Source organism: Sus scrofa, chromosome 17, assembly GCF_000003025.6.
Source record: "Sus scrofa isolate TJ Tabasco breed Duroc chromosome 17, Sscrofa11.1, whole genome shotgun sequence".
In the NCBI taxonomy this organism is placed as follows: domain Eukaryota; kingdom Metazoa; phylum Chordata; class Mammalia; order Artiodactyla; family Suidae; genus Sus; species Sus scrofa.
In genome coordinates this window covers 63,020,653-63,038,483 of record NC_010459.5, presented here as the reverse complement: position 1 = coordinate 63,038,483, position 17,831 = coordinate 63,020,653, and the positions used below count along the sequence as shown (strand labels likewise).

The window sequence follows — 17,831 nt, the reverse complement described above, 5'->3', positions numbered from 1 at the left end:
CACCCAAGCTCCAGTCATCACTATCTTTGCTCTGTTCTTATTAACTTATTACTTTCTATATTTATTATTTCATATCTTTATTATCTTATCTTCTATCTTTTATTCTATTTCCCACTCAAGGTCTACTAATCAAGTGAAATGAGGGAAACATATATTTTTTTTCTAAAAATTTTAATCCTTAAAATAAGAACTTTAATACCTTATTTTATTTTTTTTGTCTTTTGTCCTTTTAGTGCCACACTAGCAGCATATGGAAGTTCCCAGCCTAGGGGTCGAATCGGAGCTGTTGTTGCTGGCCTACGCCAGAGCCACAGCAAAAGATCCAAGCCGCATCTGCAACCTTCACCCCAGGTCACGGCAACATCAGAGCCCTAACCCACTGAGCAAGGCCAGGGATCGAACTGCAACCTCGTGGTTCCTAGTTGGATTCGTTTCCGCTGTGACACAATGGGAACTCCAATGCCTTATTTTAAAATGGCAAGAGCTAGTTACATACGGTACCATTTAAAGACAAATTCCAACAACTCGATTTTAGAAGCAAGTAGGTGATAAAATGTCTCCATTGTAAACATAAAAATTGATCAAAATAAACTATTTCCTTCCCTTATTATACTGGTGAGAAATTACCTTTACTTAGGTATCAGAGTTAAACTTAAGGCCCTTAAAAACACAAAATACTTTCATTAGAACAGACCACTGACTCTCCTGCCACAGTTTAATCACATTTGCTGGAAAAGGAGGAACACTAATAAACTGACTTCTTTCCATTTAATCCAAAGTTTAAGTTATGACTGACACCCAGACCCAGAGACAGGTCTGACCTTACTTGTCAAAGCTGTCGCTTGTCTTGATGAAGAAGTCGAGTTTCTGCTTTGCGTACTCAATCACATCCGAATGAAGTTCCACCCCGTGGTTCACACCAAAAGGACCTAAGGTTTCAGGATAACGTTTAGAATTAGGGCAAGAACTCCTCTTTATTTCTACTTCACTGACGGCCGTACATTTTATTTGGCATGTGTAAATACAGAAATTCATGCTATGGGGCCCAAATCACCCAACCTAATCTTTTTTTTTTTTTTTTTTTTGTCTTTTTGCCATTTCTTGGGCCGCTCCCGCGGCACATGGAGGTTCCCAGGCTAGGGGTCCAATCGGAGCTGTAGCTGCCAGCCTACGCCAGAGCCACAGTAACACGGGATCTGAGCCGCATCTGCGACCTACACCACAGCTCACATGCAACACCGGATCCTTAACCCACTGAGCAAAGGCAGGGATCAAACCTGAAACCTCATGGTTCCCAGTTGGATTCGTTAACCGCTGTGCCACGACGGGAACTCCCCAACCTAATCTTTAAAAGTGCAGGCCAGCCTCTGCTCGCATCAACACTCCCTATGACATTACCGACTCCACGGCTTCCTAAAGCCTGAACCGCTGTGTTCTCAAACTTTTAAAGAAAAAAATGTAAAAAAGCCCAAGGTTCAAGATGTTACTAATGAATTAAAGAAGAAACATGTATTTGCACATGAGAGTGGACACAGGCCTGTTTTCCATCAAAGTTCTCCCCCGACACTGAGATGTGGTGTTGAATCCTCTCAAAATAGATATTAAACACCACCAAAATCAACTAAATTCCAAAGTCACAACAAAACTTTATCACAGGAAATTTATCAATGATTCTGCCGCATAGCACAGGGCCCTCTGATCACTTGTGATGGAAAATCGTGGAGGACAATGTGGAAAAACTGTACATGGACGTATGGCTGGGTCACTTTGCTGTGCAGCAGAAATTGACAGAACGCTGAAAATCGACTAATTTTTTTAAAAAGGAAAGTGATCAGTAATTGGAAATAAAGCTGTGAGAAAAGTTAGGAGCCAGTAATGACAGAACGGTTTCCTCTACTTCCAAATGCCTCTGGGTTAAACCTCAGTGAGAACCACAGACACAAATAGCCCGGGTGAGTCTGCGTTGTGAGAACTCATTTGCATGAAGCTGTGCCAGAGGGTCAGGGCGGCAATGTGTCCCTTCCGGAGGGGTGCGGTCCTGCTATGGGGGGCGCCTTGAGAGTCTCTGGAGCACAGTCTACCCTGCACCTTTTTCTGGATGGTGCACGTGGGACGTCACCAAGCTCCACACTCGCACTTGAGGATTTACTACGGGTAAGTCGTCAGTTTTAAAAATCTTCACGTGAAAATGAACAGGGCATGTAGGGCTTTATGTAGAAGAGTTATTTATTTAGCTACCCACTGAAGTCACAGCCCAGAGCTCTCCCTACCGTCCCACAGAAACACCAGTAAATACGCAACCATCTGTGCAAACACATCTTTGCATTTGGCCACTAGGGTTCACCTGCCTCTTTCTGCTGCAGTAGCCCCACCCCGGCCAAGGCTTTCCGGTCCTCCACTGGGCAATGCACCTGCTCCCCTCCCTTAACACCTGCCACACAGAGAGCTGCTCAACATTCCCTCCTCCAAACACCGCCTACCTGAGCAGCTGCACGGCCACTGTTCACATCATCAGACCCAAATTACCCTGTTCTCTATCCCCACCACTGTCCTGGTCACTTGCCAGAGAACAAGAACATGGCCCTCTATTTTCCCACTTGTCACATTGTTCATGAGCTTCTCCCCTCTGGTTAGACATTTATTAAGGACATAGCTCCCATTCCCAGGAAGCCCCACATCAAGCAGAGTGACAACACACATGCCCTGACCATCTCCCATGACAAGGTGACTAAAGGAAGGGAGGACAGGGTGGGGGTGGGGTCAGGATGGTGGCACCAAGGACTCAACACTGAAGCTGGTCCCCAAGCAGGGCAGCTCCCAGACCACGGGACACTTTGAGGTTAGCTCACGAGTGTGGATCAGAGCCACAAGGGGCGGGGGGTCCTCAGCGAAGGGGAGCCCACAGAGTGAGCACAGGCCTGTGGCAGAAAAGGGAAGGGCAGATGGGGTCAGAAAGAGTAAGGACCTCTGTGTCAGATGAAAGACCCCAGGCCTCACATTTGCAGGCACTGGGAGGCCCACAAGGTTTTCACCTGGAGTGATCGGCACAAAGCAGTGTCAAGGCTGAGTGAACCAGGGAGGCAGGCCCAGGACACACAGCGTCTGGACGGGGGGAACAGCCCAGTGCGAGCAGCCTTCTCCCTGCAGATCCCAGACCTCGCTCCATGTGCGCGAACGCTCCAAACATGTCAAAGCAGCATGCAGTGTCCACTACAGCGGACAACACAGCTTTCCTCCCCAGAATCCTCCTCTCCCAGAATCTAGCAGAATTCCCAGGAAAGTGGGGCTCAGGAACGAGAAGCAACACCAAATCGTGAGCTGCTTCTTTATAATTTCTAGGGAACACCCAGTGTAGCAGGTCAACTGAGGTTTACTTTAAGTCACCTTTTCCTAAACTATCTGTCCTTTTTCAATAGCATTTCTTGGCTATTCAATTTGATAATCCAACCCCCTCCCCCAAATACCACCTCATCCATAATCCCTCCACTTTTTCAGCTCCAGGACAGGGAAGTACAATTCACTAATTCCAGAATGATGAATAACCTGGGCTCTCTTTGCAAGGCAGTCTCAATCCAAGACAAGTTAAGTTTAAAAAGCATTTAGCTTAAGGAAAACAAACAAACAAAAACCCCGAAAAACAAAACACTACACATTTAATAACCTAAGGGTAGCAATTTATAGCCTAAAGTCAAATTTAGTCAAAACTTCACTAAATCTCAAAGTATAGGAACTTACAAAGAAACCGAAAGTTACATTCCAAAACCACAAAAAGCAACTGTTACTGCTAGGATTTTCTAAAGCTGCTGTTAACACTGCAAAGGAAACAATGTTGCAATGTACCATAAAAGCCAATGGTTCACACATGGCTTTTAAGCCATTATTACTTGAAATCTCCAATACTGGAAACTTACTGACCTGATAACAATAGTAACATTCTTAAGCCAAATTTAGCAAACCCTGTCAGTTCAAGCAGGCACACAAACCCCTAGCATCCAGGGCCCAGCTCCTGCTCTCTTTGACCCAAACTGCCCCCACTTCCTCTGCAGGAAGCACGGTTTGGCTCCTATTGCTCCTCTGCAAAACTATTCCACTTTAAGAGTGAAAACAGACACTCTCCCCACTGCTGCACTTTACACAAAGTAGGAACACAGCTAAGTCTGCAGTTATCCGATGATGTTGCCTCGGTTACTAAAATGGCTGGTTCCCATTTTAATAACTGCACAGTCTCACAGCTTATTTGTCTGGGAAAATAGGCTAAATGGTTACAAGTAAGATAACTTGTGAAATCCTTCCCATCCCTGGAATTTATTTAAAAATAAACAACTTACAGGTAGTAACTCTATTTGTATTAAAACAGCCAAACAAAAACTACTTATTAGAACTTTAGCTTCCAGGGGACTTCAATTATTCCCAGTTTAGAGACAGAACCACAAGGCAGGCTGAGTGATTCTATCAATCAAGACATCACCACAAGGTCCAGATTTATACAACCTCTGCGTCCTCCACTGTCCAAAAGGAGGGTGTGCTGGTCAGATGGTGGAGGTGCAGGTGGGAGGGGATGGGAACAGAAGGGGTCCCTCTGGAAAACTCAGGGCCCTCCCACTCTCCACCCAGGGACTCAGGAGACCCCACAGCTGCTGGGAAAGCCCAGGGCGGTCACGGTTCAGTCCCCGCAAAGGGAACGCTGCCAGCGCTGTGAGATGGAGCCGACGCACCTAGGATAAGCCCCACCATGGAGCTGAGGTAGCCAGTGCCACTGCCCAGGTTTAAGAACGACAGGCCGGGCTGTAGGTCCAGGGCTTCCATCACTTCCGAGTAGATGCATGGAGCAGAGAGGTGGATGTTGCCATGCTTCCAGGCCAAGTCTTTATAGGCGTTTTCCTTAAATTCCTCAAGGTAATAATCTGCCCGATCGACGGCTCGGAAAGCCTGCTCGACCCGCTCTGTCCGGATGTACTGCGCCTCCTTCAGGTTGTCTATCAGCTCATCGTTGTCCTCGCCAGCACTCACCGCGCCCCCCATCTTCCTGGTCACTCGGGCAAAGCTGCCACTCTAAAATGTAAAAAAAGCTATTTACATCAAAGGTTAGAACAGGACCACAAAAGTTCTAAACGAACACCAATTTCAGATTCTGAATTCTGAAAATAATAAGATGGAATATGCGTTGTCAACATCCACCCACCTACCCTATCCCACGACACTCCCAAGATTCAAAATGGAAAAAAAAAGTTAAATTTGAAATTTAATCATATCTATCCAAAAATAAGCCTGAAATTTATAATGTCAACTGCTTATAAACGAACCTGAGATACCTAAAACACAGTTGATGCCTTTAAAACATCATTAAAGTATGATTTCAAAACTTTACTAAAAGCTGTCATTCTAGAAAGTCAAGTATTTAGGATTAAACTCATCTTGAATATAGATGTATCTTAACAAGGAAATACCACAAATGGCAAAATCACTGAATGAAAAGAGAACAGACGTGTCTCTAAAAAGTCATTCTAATACCAACTTCTTTGAGTTCAAATGCTGTAGATCTTTCTTTTGTAAATAAATCTTTAAAAGCAAAAAAAAAAAATTTTAATTCAGACAAATACTAAAGAGTTATTTGTTGTTTACTTGAAATTCAAATTTAACCACTGTCTTATAGTTTATTTGGCAATAAAACAACCCACATCCCACATATACGTAACACCGAGTCACGCGATCCATTCAATCTCTGGAGCGGACAGCCTGACGTACAAATTTCCAGCAAAACAACATCCACAAAACTCTCTCACGGAACGTATTGTGACAAACACCTTCTTGTAATAATCACAAAATCTGTGTCAAGGCTACACTACACCCCTGGGTGCAGGAGGAGCTGCTGTTACAACCGCCGCCCCACCCCCGCTCCAACGCCCTTGGGAATCCCTGCTACACAACCTTCCCAGCCCCTTACAAGGAAAGGCACATTTCTCACCAACTCCCTTCAAGAAGAAAAAGAGCACATGTTCCCCTCAGAGCCAATGACTAAAATACAAAATACTCCCTCTAATTCACAGGGGAACGTGCTGCATCTAAACAGGTCTCCTTCCTAAAATTAAAAGCATCTTCTCCAATTTTATACTCACCCCATGTAAATTTTATTTCATACAAAACAGTAATGTTTTACAAAATATTCGATATAAATTACTGGGAGAAAAGAAAACACCAGACCTCACAGACGGACACGTTTTCTGAATCAGGAAAGGCCATAACGACATTCTACTTTGATTATTACAAAGTTTATACGTGCTCCTGTGGGTTTCTAACAGCAGAAGGAGAATCATGAAGAAATACTGGGGTGTGCAGTTCCCCCCCACACACAGCTGGCCATGGAAGTGAGAGGTTTCCCCAGGAATGAAAGTAACCAATCCCAGGGGGTGACTCTTCAGCTTCCCACAACAAGTACACAATGTGGGATCAGTGGGACGTAACTGCTCTTCCATTTTGTGGCTGTACAGTTCATCCTCATCGTCAAGGCGTTAGAGCTGAAACTGTAACACTTCAAATCACTAGGGTGGTCCAATGATGCGATTCTCACCGCATTTTAAGTTGTCTCGGAGCCCCTGCTAGGTTTCCATCATGGGACTGGGTACCTGCTAATGAGGTGGAGTTTAATCTTGGCTAAGCCACTTAGCTCTGAGGCTAAAGTCTATAGCCCTAGTCTAGGACAGTCACCTTAAAATGTGGGTCACAGGTTACAAGTGGAGTCATGTTTGATTGCTTAAGGGTCTATTTAGGAAGAGGTCTGGCAACCAGGCACCCTCTGGCGTGGGTCTGAGAGCCACCTCTTCACCCAGATGCCTTGGAGTGCCTGTTCCATCATCTACCCAAACCACCACTCTACCCTCAGAAGGCAAACACAAACCGTAGGTTGGGTAGGTTTCATTGTCACCTAAGTATTTACCCCTCACTTTCAACTTTGCCCCACTGGAAGGTTTATTCCACAAGCAAAGGCCAGATTTTAGTAAAAATGCCTCCAAGGGTTTCACAGCGTCACCCACCAGTCATGATCCCACACTGGTGTGTGAGGAGAAGACCGACATTCAAGCCCAGAATTATCTAGCCAAAGGCCTGTGTTCTTTACCCAATACCAAATATGGCTTTAAAAAATTCTCGGAGTTCCAGTCGTGGCGCAGTGGTTAACGAATCCGACTAGGAACCATGAGGTTGCAGGTTCGGTCCCTGGCCTTGCTCAGTGGGTTAACGATCCGGCATTGCTGTGAGCTGCGGTGTAGGTTGCAGACACAACTCGGATCCCGTGTTGCTGTGGCTCTGGCTCTGGCCAGTGGCTACAGCTCCGATTTGACCACTAGCGTGGGAACCTCCATATGCCGCAGGAGCAGCCCAAGAAATAGAAAAAAAAAAAAAAAATTCTCAAGGAAGCAAAAATTTTTAACGTAGAACAGTTGGCAATCTCTACCCAAAAGGACAGACTAAATGACTTTGTAGTTATGCACACAGCCAACACCAAAAATAACAACAGGTTCAAAGATGCCCTTGCCAAACCAAATCTGGATCTAAAGTCCACTCAGGTCCAATTTTTCAAAGAAATGGTAAAGCATTTTTTTGGATGCTGTGCTTGATGATACTCTGCATCTCTTAACGCAATTCCCCACCCACAGCAACTGGCCACAGTCCAATGAGACAAGCTGACTCTCTTACAGCTCCTTCCAGAATCAAATGCAAGAGTTCAGCGAGGAGACGGCTGAGACAATGGGCTTGGGAAGGTCTCCTAATCAATAACTGAGAAGACTGAGGCTGTGGCCAGGTTAACACCATGTAAAATAAAGGCATGGCAATAAGGGACAAGATTCAAGTCCACACTGGGTTTGTCAAGACTACTTGTTAAGGGCAATACACACAAAGTAATTCACGTGGAAGATGAGCTGGGGAAAAGGAACCAAAATCACAGCCCCTGACAGAGGAATCATGGAAGAAACTGAGACTTTTTTTATCTTGAAAATAAGAACTCTGACAAGGAATGCAGAGGGATTTCTTTTTTTCCAAACACTTGAAAGGCTGCCATATATACCCTATTCCTGGGCCTGAGAAAAGCCAGAGCAGTGGAACATGTGTTAGACGGAGATAATTTCTACTAAACAAACAGAAGAGCTTTCTAAAACTGGAACTGCAAATACCGAAACGTTCTCAGAACGCGGAGAGAACGGGGCCCCGGCTCTGTCTCAGGAGCTGAATGAACCCCACTACCTCCAAGGACCCTGCTCATCCTAGGGAAGAGCTCTCCCCCAAGGCAGAGCCCCAAGTTCTGAGTGGTTTATAGGAACCTGCCTGTCTACCGGGCACTCAGAATGGAGTTGTTACTTCAGCCACTCCTGGGCCAAAAAGAACAAACCACGTTTACAGGCACAGGAGCAAAGGAGGGGACAGAAAGACGACTTTCTCGAGGTGCAAACGGCAACTTGAGAGGCACATGCTCTCGCAAACACACACACACACACAGGCTCCAAAGCCCAGGCAAGCTCTCCTTTCCCAATCGAAGACCACTTTCAGATGCCTGAAATTAAGTCCCCAAGGCTTGGAAGGGCCAATTCTTCCTTAATAGACCCTGCAACCTTCTCGAAAGGTAGAAATTGATTCAAACCTCTTGACAACTCTTCACGTCCCTTACTAATTGCAAATGTTTCCTACTTAGTACGTCAGGGACAAGCCGCGCTTTGGAGAATTAAGGAAACCCAAGGACTGTAAGCCACGGGCACCGGGAGAGACCTCGGGACACGCCGGGGAGCAGGCGGCCAACACCCGCACCCCCCACCCCGCGCGCGCGCCGGGGAGGGAAGAAGGAGGAGCGGCGGCGCCCGGACGCGGAGAGGTGCAGTCGTGCTGGGGTGGGGCACAAGGGGCAGCGGGCGAGGGCAGGGAGATGCGGAAGGGAGGGAGCGCGCCAGGGGAGGGTCCAGTCGCCCAGGACCAGGAGCGGGGGGAGGGAGGGGGCTTAAGGGGGGAGGGGAGCGGCCTCGGGGACGCGCCGACCCCCCGCCTCTGGACTGGCGGGCTAAGGTCGGCGGCGGCTCTACCTCCCGGCTCCGCCGGACGGTGGGACCCGGTCGCTGGGCCACACCTGCAGCTCCTCGGTCGCCCCTAGCCCGTCCGCCGCCTGGCTACGCAGCCCCGACCTCCGCCGCCGTAAACATCCACCGCCCCACTGCGCGTGCGCGCACAGCGGCCCGACTACGCGTGCGCCCCGGCCCAGCGCTTAAAGGGGCAACCGCGCAGCTGGGGCCCCAGCCCGACGCCCGGGCCAGCCAGGCGCTCCGCGGGGAGGCGGAGGTCCACCGGTAGCTGCGGGTGAGCTGTCGCTTCCGCGTCCCACCGCGAGCCAGGCCTCAACTGTGAGCACGACAATCAGGGCTCGCTCCTGTGGAAGTGAAATTCCAGGAGGGGGCCGACAGGAGAGGAAGAAAAGAAAACACAGGCAATCGACAAAACTGGCGCGGCGGTGGCAACGGCGGCTTGGGTGACACGGGGGGAATATTCGAGGAAGATCTGCAGGACAGGAAGAACCCGGTTGTGCCAAGAGAGGGTCCGGAGGCTTCGGGCCAGGGAGAACAGAAGTGGGCAGGAGCCGCCTGCCACACCCACATCCGCAAGGGGTCCACTCCGGCCCAGGACCGCCTCCCCCGCAAACCCTGCTCACCCTCACTAGGCTTCAGCCGGCTGCCGCCTCCCCTGCCACGCCTGGCAGCCCTTCCACCTTTCTTCTGGGCCTCAGCAGAGAAACATGCAGTTGGAGTAGACCCTCTCTAAGGCCTCTTGGCAAAGTGAACCATGAACCAATACATTTCTGGTTGTCTGGGTCTCTGAAGATATCTCAAGACGCAGAGATCTAGCACAGTGGATTCTCAAGAAATGAGAGTTGGAGTTCCCGGCGTGGCCCAGTGGTTAACGGACCAGACTAGTATCCATGAGGAGGCAGGTTCGATCCCTGGCCTTGCTCAGTGGGTTAAGGATCCGGCATTGCCCTGGGATGTGGTGTAGGTCGCACATCCTGCTCGGATCCGTGTTGCTGTGGATGTGATGTAGGCCTGTGGCTACAGCCCTGATTGGACCCCCTAGCCTGGGAACCTCCATATGTAGCGGGTGTGGCCCTAAAAAGACAAAAGAAAAAAAAAAAAGAAGAAAGAAAGAAGTGAAAGTGACTGTCATAAGGATTTGGGTGGGGTGGGGGTGGGGCCAGACTGGTAAAATTTCTTGGGTCCTACAATGCAAAGAGAACTTGTGTTGAGTAATCCAAGTAGGAATAATGCGAAAAGGAACGACATGTATACAAAGTGACCCCCAGCTCCACAGGAGGAAGGAGGAGAAAGCTGCCTCTAGGACAGAATGCTGGGTGGGCACTGTGCTGGTGACAACACGGGGCAGCTCCCAATTCTCAGACCTGAGGAGCCACAGCGGGGGGCGGGGACTGCCTGCATGTACATGCAGCTGTGCATCCCACACAGAACGTGCTGGGTAAAGATGTGTCCACTCAGTTCATCTCCAACTGAGTCAGGGCTGCCCTGGTGAAGCAGACCAACCTGAGCTTCAGTGGTGGGACAGCACGGGGGAGGTGGAGCCCCTGAAGGCTGCAGGTGGACCTGGTCTCAGAACAGGGAAGGTGTGCCTCATAGCATCTGGCTTGGGGGTGTTCTTGTCCCTGCACAGGCTGCCCGATAGCCCTTCCTGAGACATCAGTGAGGATCACTCTGCATCTCAAAGGTGGCTGCCCCTGCGATCTAGCCCCTGTTGCCTCCCTGAGCCGCTCTGGGCCGAAGCTCTTCTGCCTAATGCAACACATCACGTTGTCAACCTACCCTGTCAACTTTGTGAAACCTGCCCTGATCTTCCTTTTGCTTCAGCCCCAACCTCACATAGGTTTTCCAAATGAGCCTCTAGTAGCAGAACCTTTTTTTCAGTTTTACATGGTGCCCCATGTTTCAGCAGCTGCAAGCACAGCTGCTGTGCAGGAGAGGGCATGGGGCCCTCCTGCCCCCGCCTTCCTCCCCAGACTTGAAGTCCACTTGGGGGCATGGTTTTCACCACTTTCCACGGTTTCAGGGAAGGCTTAAGCATGATGGTCCACAGCCCTGAATCAATGGCCCTGTGGTTGCCATCAACCCATGACCTTCGCACTGGCTCTCAGAATCCTTCCTACCTGCATGCCTGCAGTCGTCTGTGACAGTTCCATCTGCAGAGGCCCTGGAGCCGTCCTTGACCCTCTCCCTCCTGGGAGCGGATGCCCCCTCCATATGCCCCACCCTTCCTGGCCCTTGCTTCCCTCATCTCTGCCAGGTCAGGCTGTAGCCTCACCTCTCACTGCCCTTCCCTGGGCTCTGCCGAGCAGCCCTCCTAACACATGATGTCTACAAAAGACGGCGTACTGTCAGTAGTCACGCTCATGGAGTGTCATGTGAGCATTTTACACAGGTTATTTCCATCAAGTGGGTATTAGGTTCTCCAAGACGGAGAGCAGCTGATGATGCTAGGAGCTGGCCTGGGGCTCAGAGCAGGCCCCTGTGATTCTCCTGTTGGACGCAGGCATCTGACGGAGGAGCTCCACTCTGACGAGGACACATTGTAATTGTGTCCAAGCACAAACCAGGTCCCTGTGCCACCAACGTGCCCTCTCCCAGCCAAGGACAGTGAGCCCTGCTCCTCCATCCATACAGCTGATCCTCTGTCTGCCCTGAACCCCGCAGGTATGGCTCAGGGAGGCCCCCCAGCTCCCTGATAGCATCCGGTCCACTGAGAGTTTCCCCACCTGTAAGAGAGGTCAATGCCCGGCCAAAGGCCACCAGACTCTTTCTTGCCCCAGAGAGTAGAGCTCCCACCAAGGGGAGCTATGCGATACCTCTAGCAGGTACTGGGAAAGCTCCCTGAGGGGTGCGAGCTGGCTGGGTGATTTGGGGTTAACATATCTGAAGAAAGAGCCCTTAGCCACTAGGAATCTTCCTGCAGAGGCCTCAGGCAGGCGAGTCCCCAGGGACTCGCGTGGCTCGAGCCACATGCAGGGTTGTGTCCTCATCTTCCAAGAGGAGTACTAAGACTTCCCTGGTTCGGGTAGCCCTTTTCTCTAAGCTTTTGTGTGTGTGGTTCTGTGTAGATAACATAAAATTTACCATTTTAACCATGTTTAAGTGTACAGGTCAGAAGCATCAAGTACACTCTCGTTGTTGTGCAGCCATCACCGTCCAGAATTTTTTCATTATTGTTGAACAGAAACTCTGACCAAGATGGAGTGACAGAAGTTGGACCTGCCCTCATTCCTGAAACAACGAAGAAATAGACAAAATACGTGAGGCGACAGTTTTCAGGTCACTGGACATCATACAACAAAGTTCAGTGACTCCTGAGAGATGACAAACCCACGGGCTGAGCCCTGCAATTGCCCCGCAGTTGTCTCACTGCTGTGAGAATTTCTAGGCTGCAGTGCAGAGAAAGGGAAGCCAAGCAGGGCCTGGAGGATGCCCCGAGCTGAGGAGATAAAGCTGAGAGTTCAGGGAAGCCAAGGCAACTAGGGGAGAAAGAATTCGGAGGTCTATGTGAAGACGCCTCGAGTGTCCAGCCGAGAACCAATGGCACCTGCGCGTGAGGAAGCAGCTCCAATCAAGGGAAAGAACCACCCAAAAGGACTGGAGCCAACAGGGTCCCCGGCCACAAAGCGGGAAGAGCGCAGGGTCGCAGAGCCGGACTGGAAAACCTCTCCGGTCATGGGACATCGGGTGGAGTACTCAGGAGTGTCTTGCCTCGGTCATGAGGGATAATTAGCTCCAGACCTGTCACTGCGCGGACGCAGGGGCAGGGGCAGGAGGCTGTCTGTGGGGCTCACTGCCAGTCACATAGGCCCAGAAATTGCCTCCGGCGTTCCTGCCTGAGAGCATCATTATCATTATCGGGACTGACCGAGCAAAGAGTAAATTAAATCCAAAGTGAGCAGAAGAAAAGAAATAATAAAAATTAGGGCAGAAATCAATGAAACGGAAAACAAAAAATCAATAAGGGAAATTAGTGAAAGCGACAGGTGGCTGTCTGAAAAGACTGATAAAAATTGATACACCTCTAGCCAGGCTACCCAAGGAAAAAAGGAGATAGAAGTTATCAATTATCAGAAGTGAAATAAGGGCCATCACTGTAGATCCCACAGGTATTAAAAGGATAATAAAAGAGGACTTCCTGCCATGGCTCAGCGGAAACGAATCTGACTAGCCGCCGTGAGGACGCAGGTTGGATCCCTGTCCTCGCTCAGTGGGTTAAGGATCCAGCGTTGCCGTGAGCTGTGGCGTAGGTCAACAGCTACAGCTCTGATTCAGCCCCCAGCCTGGGAACCTCCATATGCTGCAGGTGGGGCCCTACAAAAAATTAATAATAATAATAGAATATTGTAAACAAGTCCATGCTCACGAATATGATAATCTAAATGAGATGAGCCAGTTCCTTTTAAGACCTAAATTACCAAACTCATGCAAGGGTAAATAGATCAGCTGAATAGTTCTATATCTATTAAAGAAATTAATAATTAATATCCTTTCTAAACAAATCACCAGGCACAGATGACCTTACTGGTAAATTCTACCAAACACTTAAGGAAGAAATGATACCAATTGTCTGACCTCTTCCAGGAAACATAAGCTAGGGAACACTTCCTAACTCATTCTAGGAGACCAGAATTGCTCTAATGCCAAAAACAGACAAAGACAACACAAGAAAGGGAATTACACACCAACCTCTCCCGTGAGCATAGGCGCGGAGCTCCTCAGCAGAGTGTTAGCACATCGAATACAGTAACATTCAGGATGAGTCCCACACCACAACCAAGTGCAGTTCACTCCAGGGGTGCAAAGCCAGTCTGCCATTCAGAAATCAGTTGGTGTAATTCATCACATCAACAGGCTAATGACGAAAAATCTTACAATCATATGAAGAGAGGCAGAAAAAGCATCTGACAAAATCCAACACTCGTTAATTATAAAGACTCTCCTCAAACTAGGAAGAGAGGGGAGATTTCTCAACTCGATAAAGAACATCTACCAAAAAACCACAGCCAACCTCACACTTAATGGTGAGAAACTATATACTTTCCAATAAGATTAGGAATAAGGCCATAATGTTCTCTCTCACCAGTCCTGTTGACGCTGTACTAGAAGCTCTAGCTAATCCAATAAAACATGAAAACGAGAAAAAAGGTACAGATTTGGAAGAACTAAAACTGGAGTTCCCATCACGGCTCAGTGGTTAACGAATCTGACTAGGAACCGTGAGGTTGCGGGTTCAATCCCTGGCCTTACTCAGTGGGTTAGCGATCCGGCGTTGCCGTGAGCTGTGGTGTAGGTTGCAGACGTGGCTCGGATCCTGGTTGCTGTGGCTCTGGCGTAGCCCTGTGGCTACAGCTCCAATTGGACCCCTAGCCTGGGAACCTCCATATGCCACAGGAGCGGCCCAAGAAATGGCAAAAAGACAAAAAAAAAAAAAAAAAAAAGACAATAACAACAACAAAAACCCTCTCTTTTTGTTTGCAGATGACAGGATTATCTACATAGAATATACCCCCAAAACCTATTAAAAATAAGCAAACAAAAACCTCCTGAATAAGTGATTGTAGCAGTTTCCGAATACAACGTTAATCTACAAAAAAATCTATCCCTTTCCTATTTGCTGGCACCGAACAATGGGAATTCAAAATTTAAAAATACATTTACATTAACACCAAAAAAAGAAAAAGAAAAGAAACACTTAGGTATAAATCTAACCCAGAAAAGCACAAGATGGAAATGAGAAAAACTATGAAACTCTCTTGAAGGAAATAGAAGAAAATCTAAACAAGTGAATAACTACTCCATGTTCACAGGAAGACAAGTCAATTCTTCCCACCATGATCTGTAGACTCAACGCAGTCCAGTAAAAATCGCAAACAAGTGATTTTGTTAATATCAACAAACTGGTTTAAGTTTATATGGAAAGGAAAAAAAAAGAATATCCAACAAAATACTGAAGAAGAACAAAGTTGGAAGTCTGACACTACTCAACTTCAAGATATATTTTAAAGTTACAGTGATCAAGGAATTCCTATTCTGGCTCAGCAGTAGCAAACCCGACTAATATCCATGAGGGTGTGGGTTTGGTTCCTGGCCCCGATCAGGGGGTCAAGGATCCGGCATTGCTGTGAGCTGTGGTGTAGGTCGCAGACATGGCTCAGATCCCCTGTTCTCCAGAACAGAACATCAAAGACATGATTCATGAAAAAAAAATTGTACAGTGAATTTCATTAAAATTCAAAACTTATGCTCTGTGAAAGACATTATTAAAAGAATGAAAAGATAAGCCACAGACTGAGAGAAAATATTCACAAAACACATAATTAATAAAGGACTTGTATCCAAAATACACAAAGAGTTCTTAAAACTCAACATCAATAAAAATCAAAGATCCAATTTAAAAATGGGCTAATGGGAGTTCCCATCATGGCTCAGTGGTTAACGAATCCGACCAGGAACCATGAGGTTTCGGGTTCGATCCCTGGCCTCGCTCAATAGGTTAAGGATCTGGCGTTGCCATGGCTGTGGTGTAGGTCGCAGACGTGGCTCGGATCACGAGTTGCCGTGGCTGTGGTGTAGGCCGGCAGCTACAGCTCCGATTAGACCCCTAGCCTGGGAACCTCCATATGTCTCGGATGCGGCCCTAAAAAGACAATAAATAAATAGATAAATAGGCTAATGACGTGAATAGATGCCTGGGCAACAGAGACATACGGATGGCAAACGAGCATACACAGAAAGATGGTCAACGTCCTGTGTCATCAGGGAAATGCAAATTAAAATGATGAGATACACTGCACACCTGTTACGATGGCTAAAACCCCCAACCCTGACAGCACCAAATGCCCGTGTGAATATGGAGCAGCAGGAACTTCATTCACGGCTGGTGGGAATGCAAAATAGTACAGCCACGTAGGAAGACGGTCTGACAGTCTCTCACAGAACAAAACCGTCTCATAATTAGATACAGCAGTCTCCTCAGTATTTACCCACAGTAGTCGAAAACTTATGTCCACATAAAACCTGCACGCAAATGTTTACAGCGGCTTTACTTGTAATTGCCAAAAACTGGGGGCAACCAAGATGTCCCTTCAATCTGCGAGCAGACGCACAACCGTGGTACATTCCAACTGTGGAATATTGTCCAGCACCAAAGAGAAAGGAGCTGTGAAGAGACAGGGAGGAAGCGCCCACGCCTATTGCTAAATCAAAGAAACCAGTCTGGGAAGCCCACAGGCGGGGATGCTGTACATACTGTATGACAGGACCTTTTGGAAAGGGCGAAACTGTAGAACCAGTGAAAAGATGAGTGGTTGCCAGGAACGGGTGTGAGGGAAGAGAAAGGGATGAACAAACAGAGTACACAGGGTTTTACAGCAGTGAAATTATTCTGTGTGCTACCGTAATGGTGGATATACATCCTATGCCGTCAAATTCACAGAACATACAACACCAAGAGTGAAGCCTAACGTAATCTGCAGATGCTAACTAATGGTGTGTCGATACTGGTGCAGCAATTACAACAACGCACCACATGAATGCAAGACGTTAGTCACGGGGAACCGCGTGCTGGGGAGGGAGGGCACGTGAGAAGTCTTTCTGAGATCCCTCAATTCCCTGTAAACCTACAACTACCCTCAAACATAAACTATATTAATGTTTTAAAGGAGGCAAAACATTTTTTTCCAGACATATGAAAGCTATAAGTAGCAAACCCAAACAGCATGATATAGCAAGTTTTTCAGGCGGAAAGCAAATAGCAGATGGAAATACAGAGCTGCACAAGAGAGCGAAGAGTACTGACAGCCGTAACCGTGGGAGTAAATACACGAGATCATCTTCTGGTTTGCCTCGTCCTGGGGAAACGTCTTACTCCACTTACCGCTGTGTTAGCTGACTCTTCTTAGCATGGGCAAGCAGCGCGTTTGCACTTGTAGTGAGTACCTATGTCCCCTCGTGGTCACCCCCCGCCCCTCCCTGGCTTTCTGACATCCCCTCCAGTGACAGGGGGAGGGTTCATGTCCACTCTGGGCATCTTGGGCCTCTGGGAGCGGTCATTGCTCACAGATGCATCCAACACCACGGAGGAGGGGGTGGTCAAGTGAATGGTGTTACGCCCGGACCCTCTCTCCTGTCTCCTGTCTGCTCTGTGAGATGAGCCCAGAGGGGCCCTCAAGCCAGGGCAGAGGCCATGGCAGTGACAATATGCAAAAGTTACCACAAGGTGTCGCCACCGCACAGCTGCTGTGTTAAGAGCATCAAAAGTAGGTCATCTGGAGAGAAAAAAAAATCTCCCTCATCTTAAGCCATTTGTAGCCATTTGGAATTAACCTCGGTTTCACACATTAGTCAAGGCTTCTCTGCCGTGTGTACTATACAGGTGACTGCAGTTTTATGTCGATCTGAAAATATTGGTGAATTCACATTTTCATATGCGTGAAATGATTGGGAAGGGATTCCAAAAATATTTTCTCATTTTAAAACAAACCGCCTTGGGGAGTTCCCATCGTGGTGCAGCAGAAACGAATCTGACTAGGAACCATGAGGTTGTGGGTTCGATCCCTGGCCTTGCTCAGTGGGTTAAGGATCCGGCGTTGCCGTGAGCTGTGGTGTAGGTTGCAGATGCAGCTCGGATCCCTCATTGCTGTGGCTCTGGCGTAGGCTGGCTGCTATGGCTCCGATTCGACCCCTAGCCTGGGAACCTCCATATGCTGCGGGGAGTGGCCCTAGAAAAGGCAAAAAGACAAAAAAAAAAAAAAAAAAAAAATCCAG

General features: G+C 48.1%; 1 protein-coding gene across 5 annotated transcripts in view; it reads right to left on the bottom strand.

The window, feature by feature from the left end:
- The window catches only part of PCMTD2 (protein-L-isoaspartate (D-aspartate) O-methyltransferase domain containing 2), a 43,783-nt gene extending 34,572 nt beyond the window's left edge, over positions 1–9,211 (bottom strand). For 4 of the 5 annotated variants that reach the window (XM_021078385.1, XM_021078383.1, XM_021078386.1 and 1 more), the window contains exons 1-3: positions 9,110–9,211; positions 4,716–5,052; positions 827–929 (exon numbers count right to left, since the gene is read on the bottom strand). In XM_021078385.1, coding sequence (XP_020934044.1) covers positions 827–929; positions 4,716–5,022 — 410 coding nt within the window. In that variant the 5' untranslated portion in view covers positions 5,023–5,052; positions 9,110–9,211. Of the gene's footprint in view, positions 1–826; positions 930–4,715; positions 5,053–9,065 lie in introns of all 5 variants that reach the window. The other variant, XM_021078382.1, reaches the window with a different exon arrangement.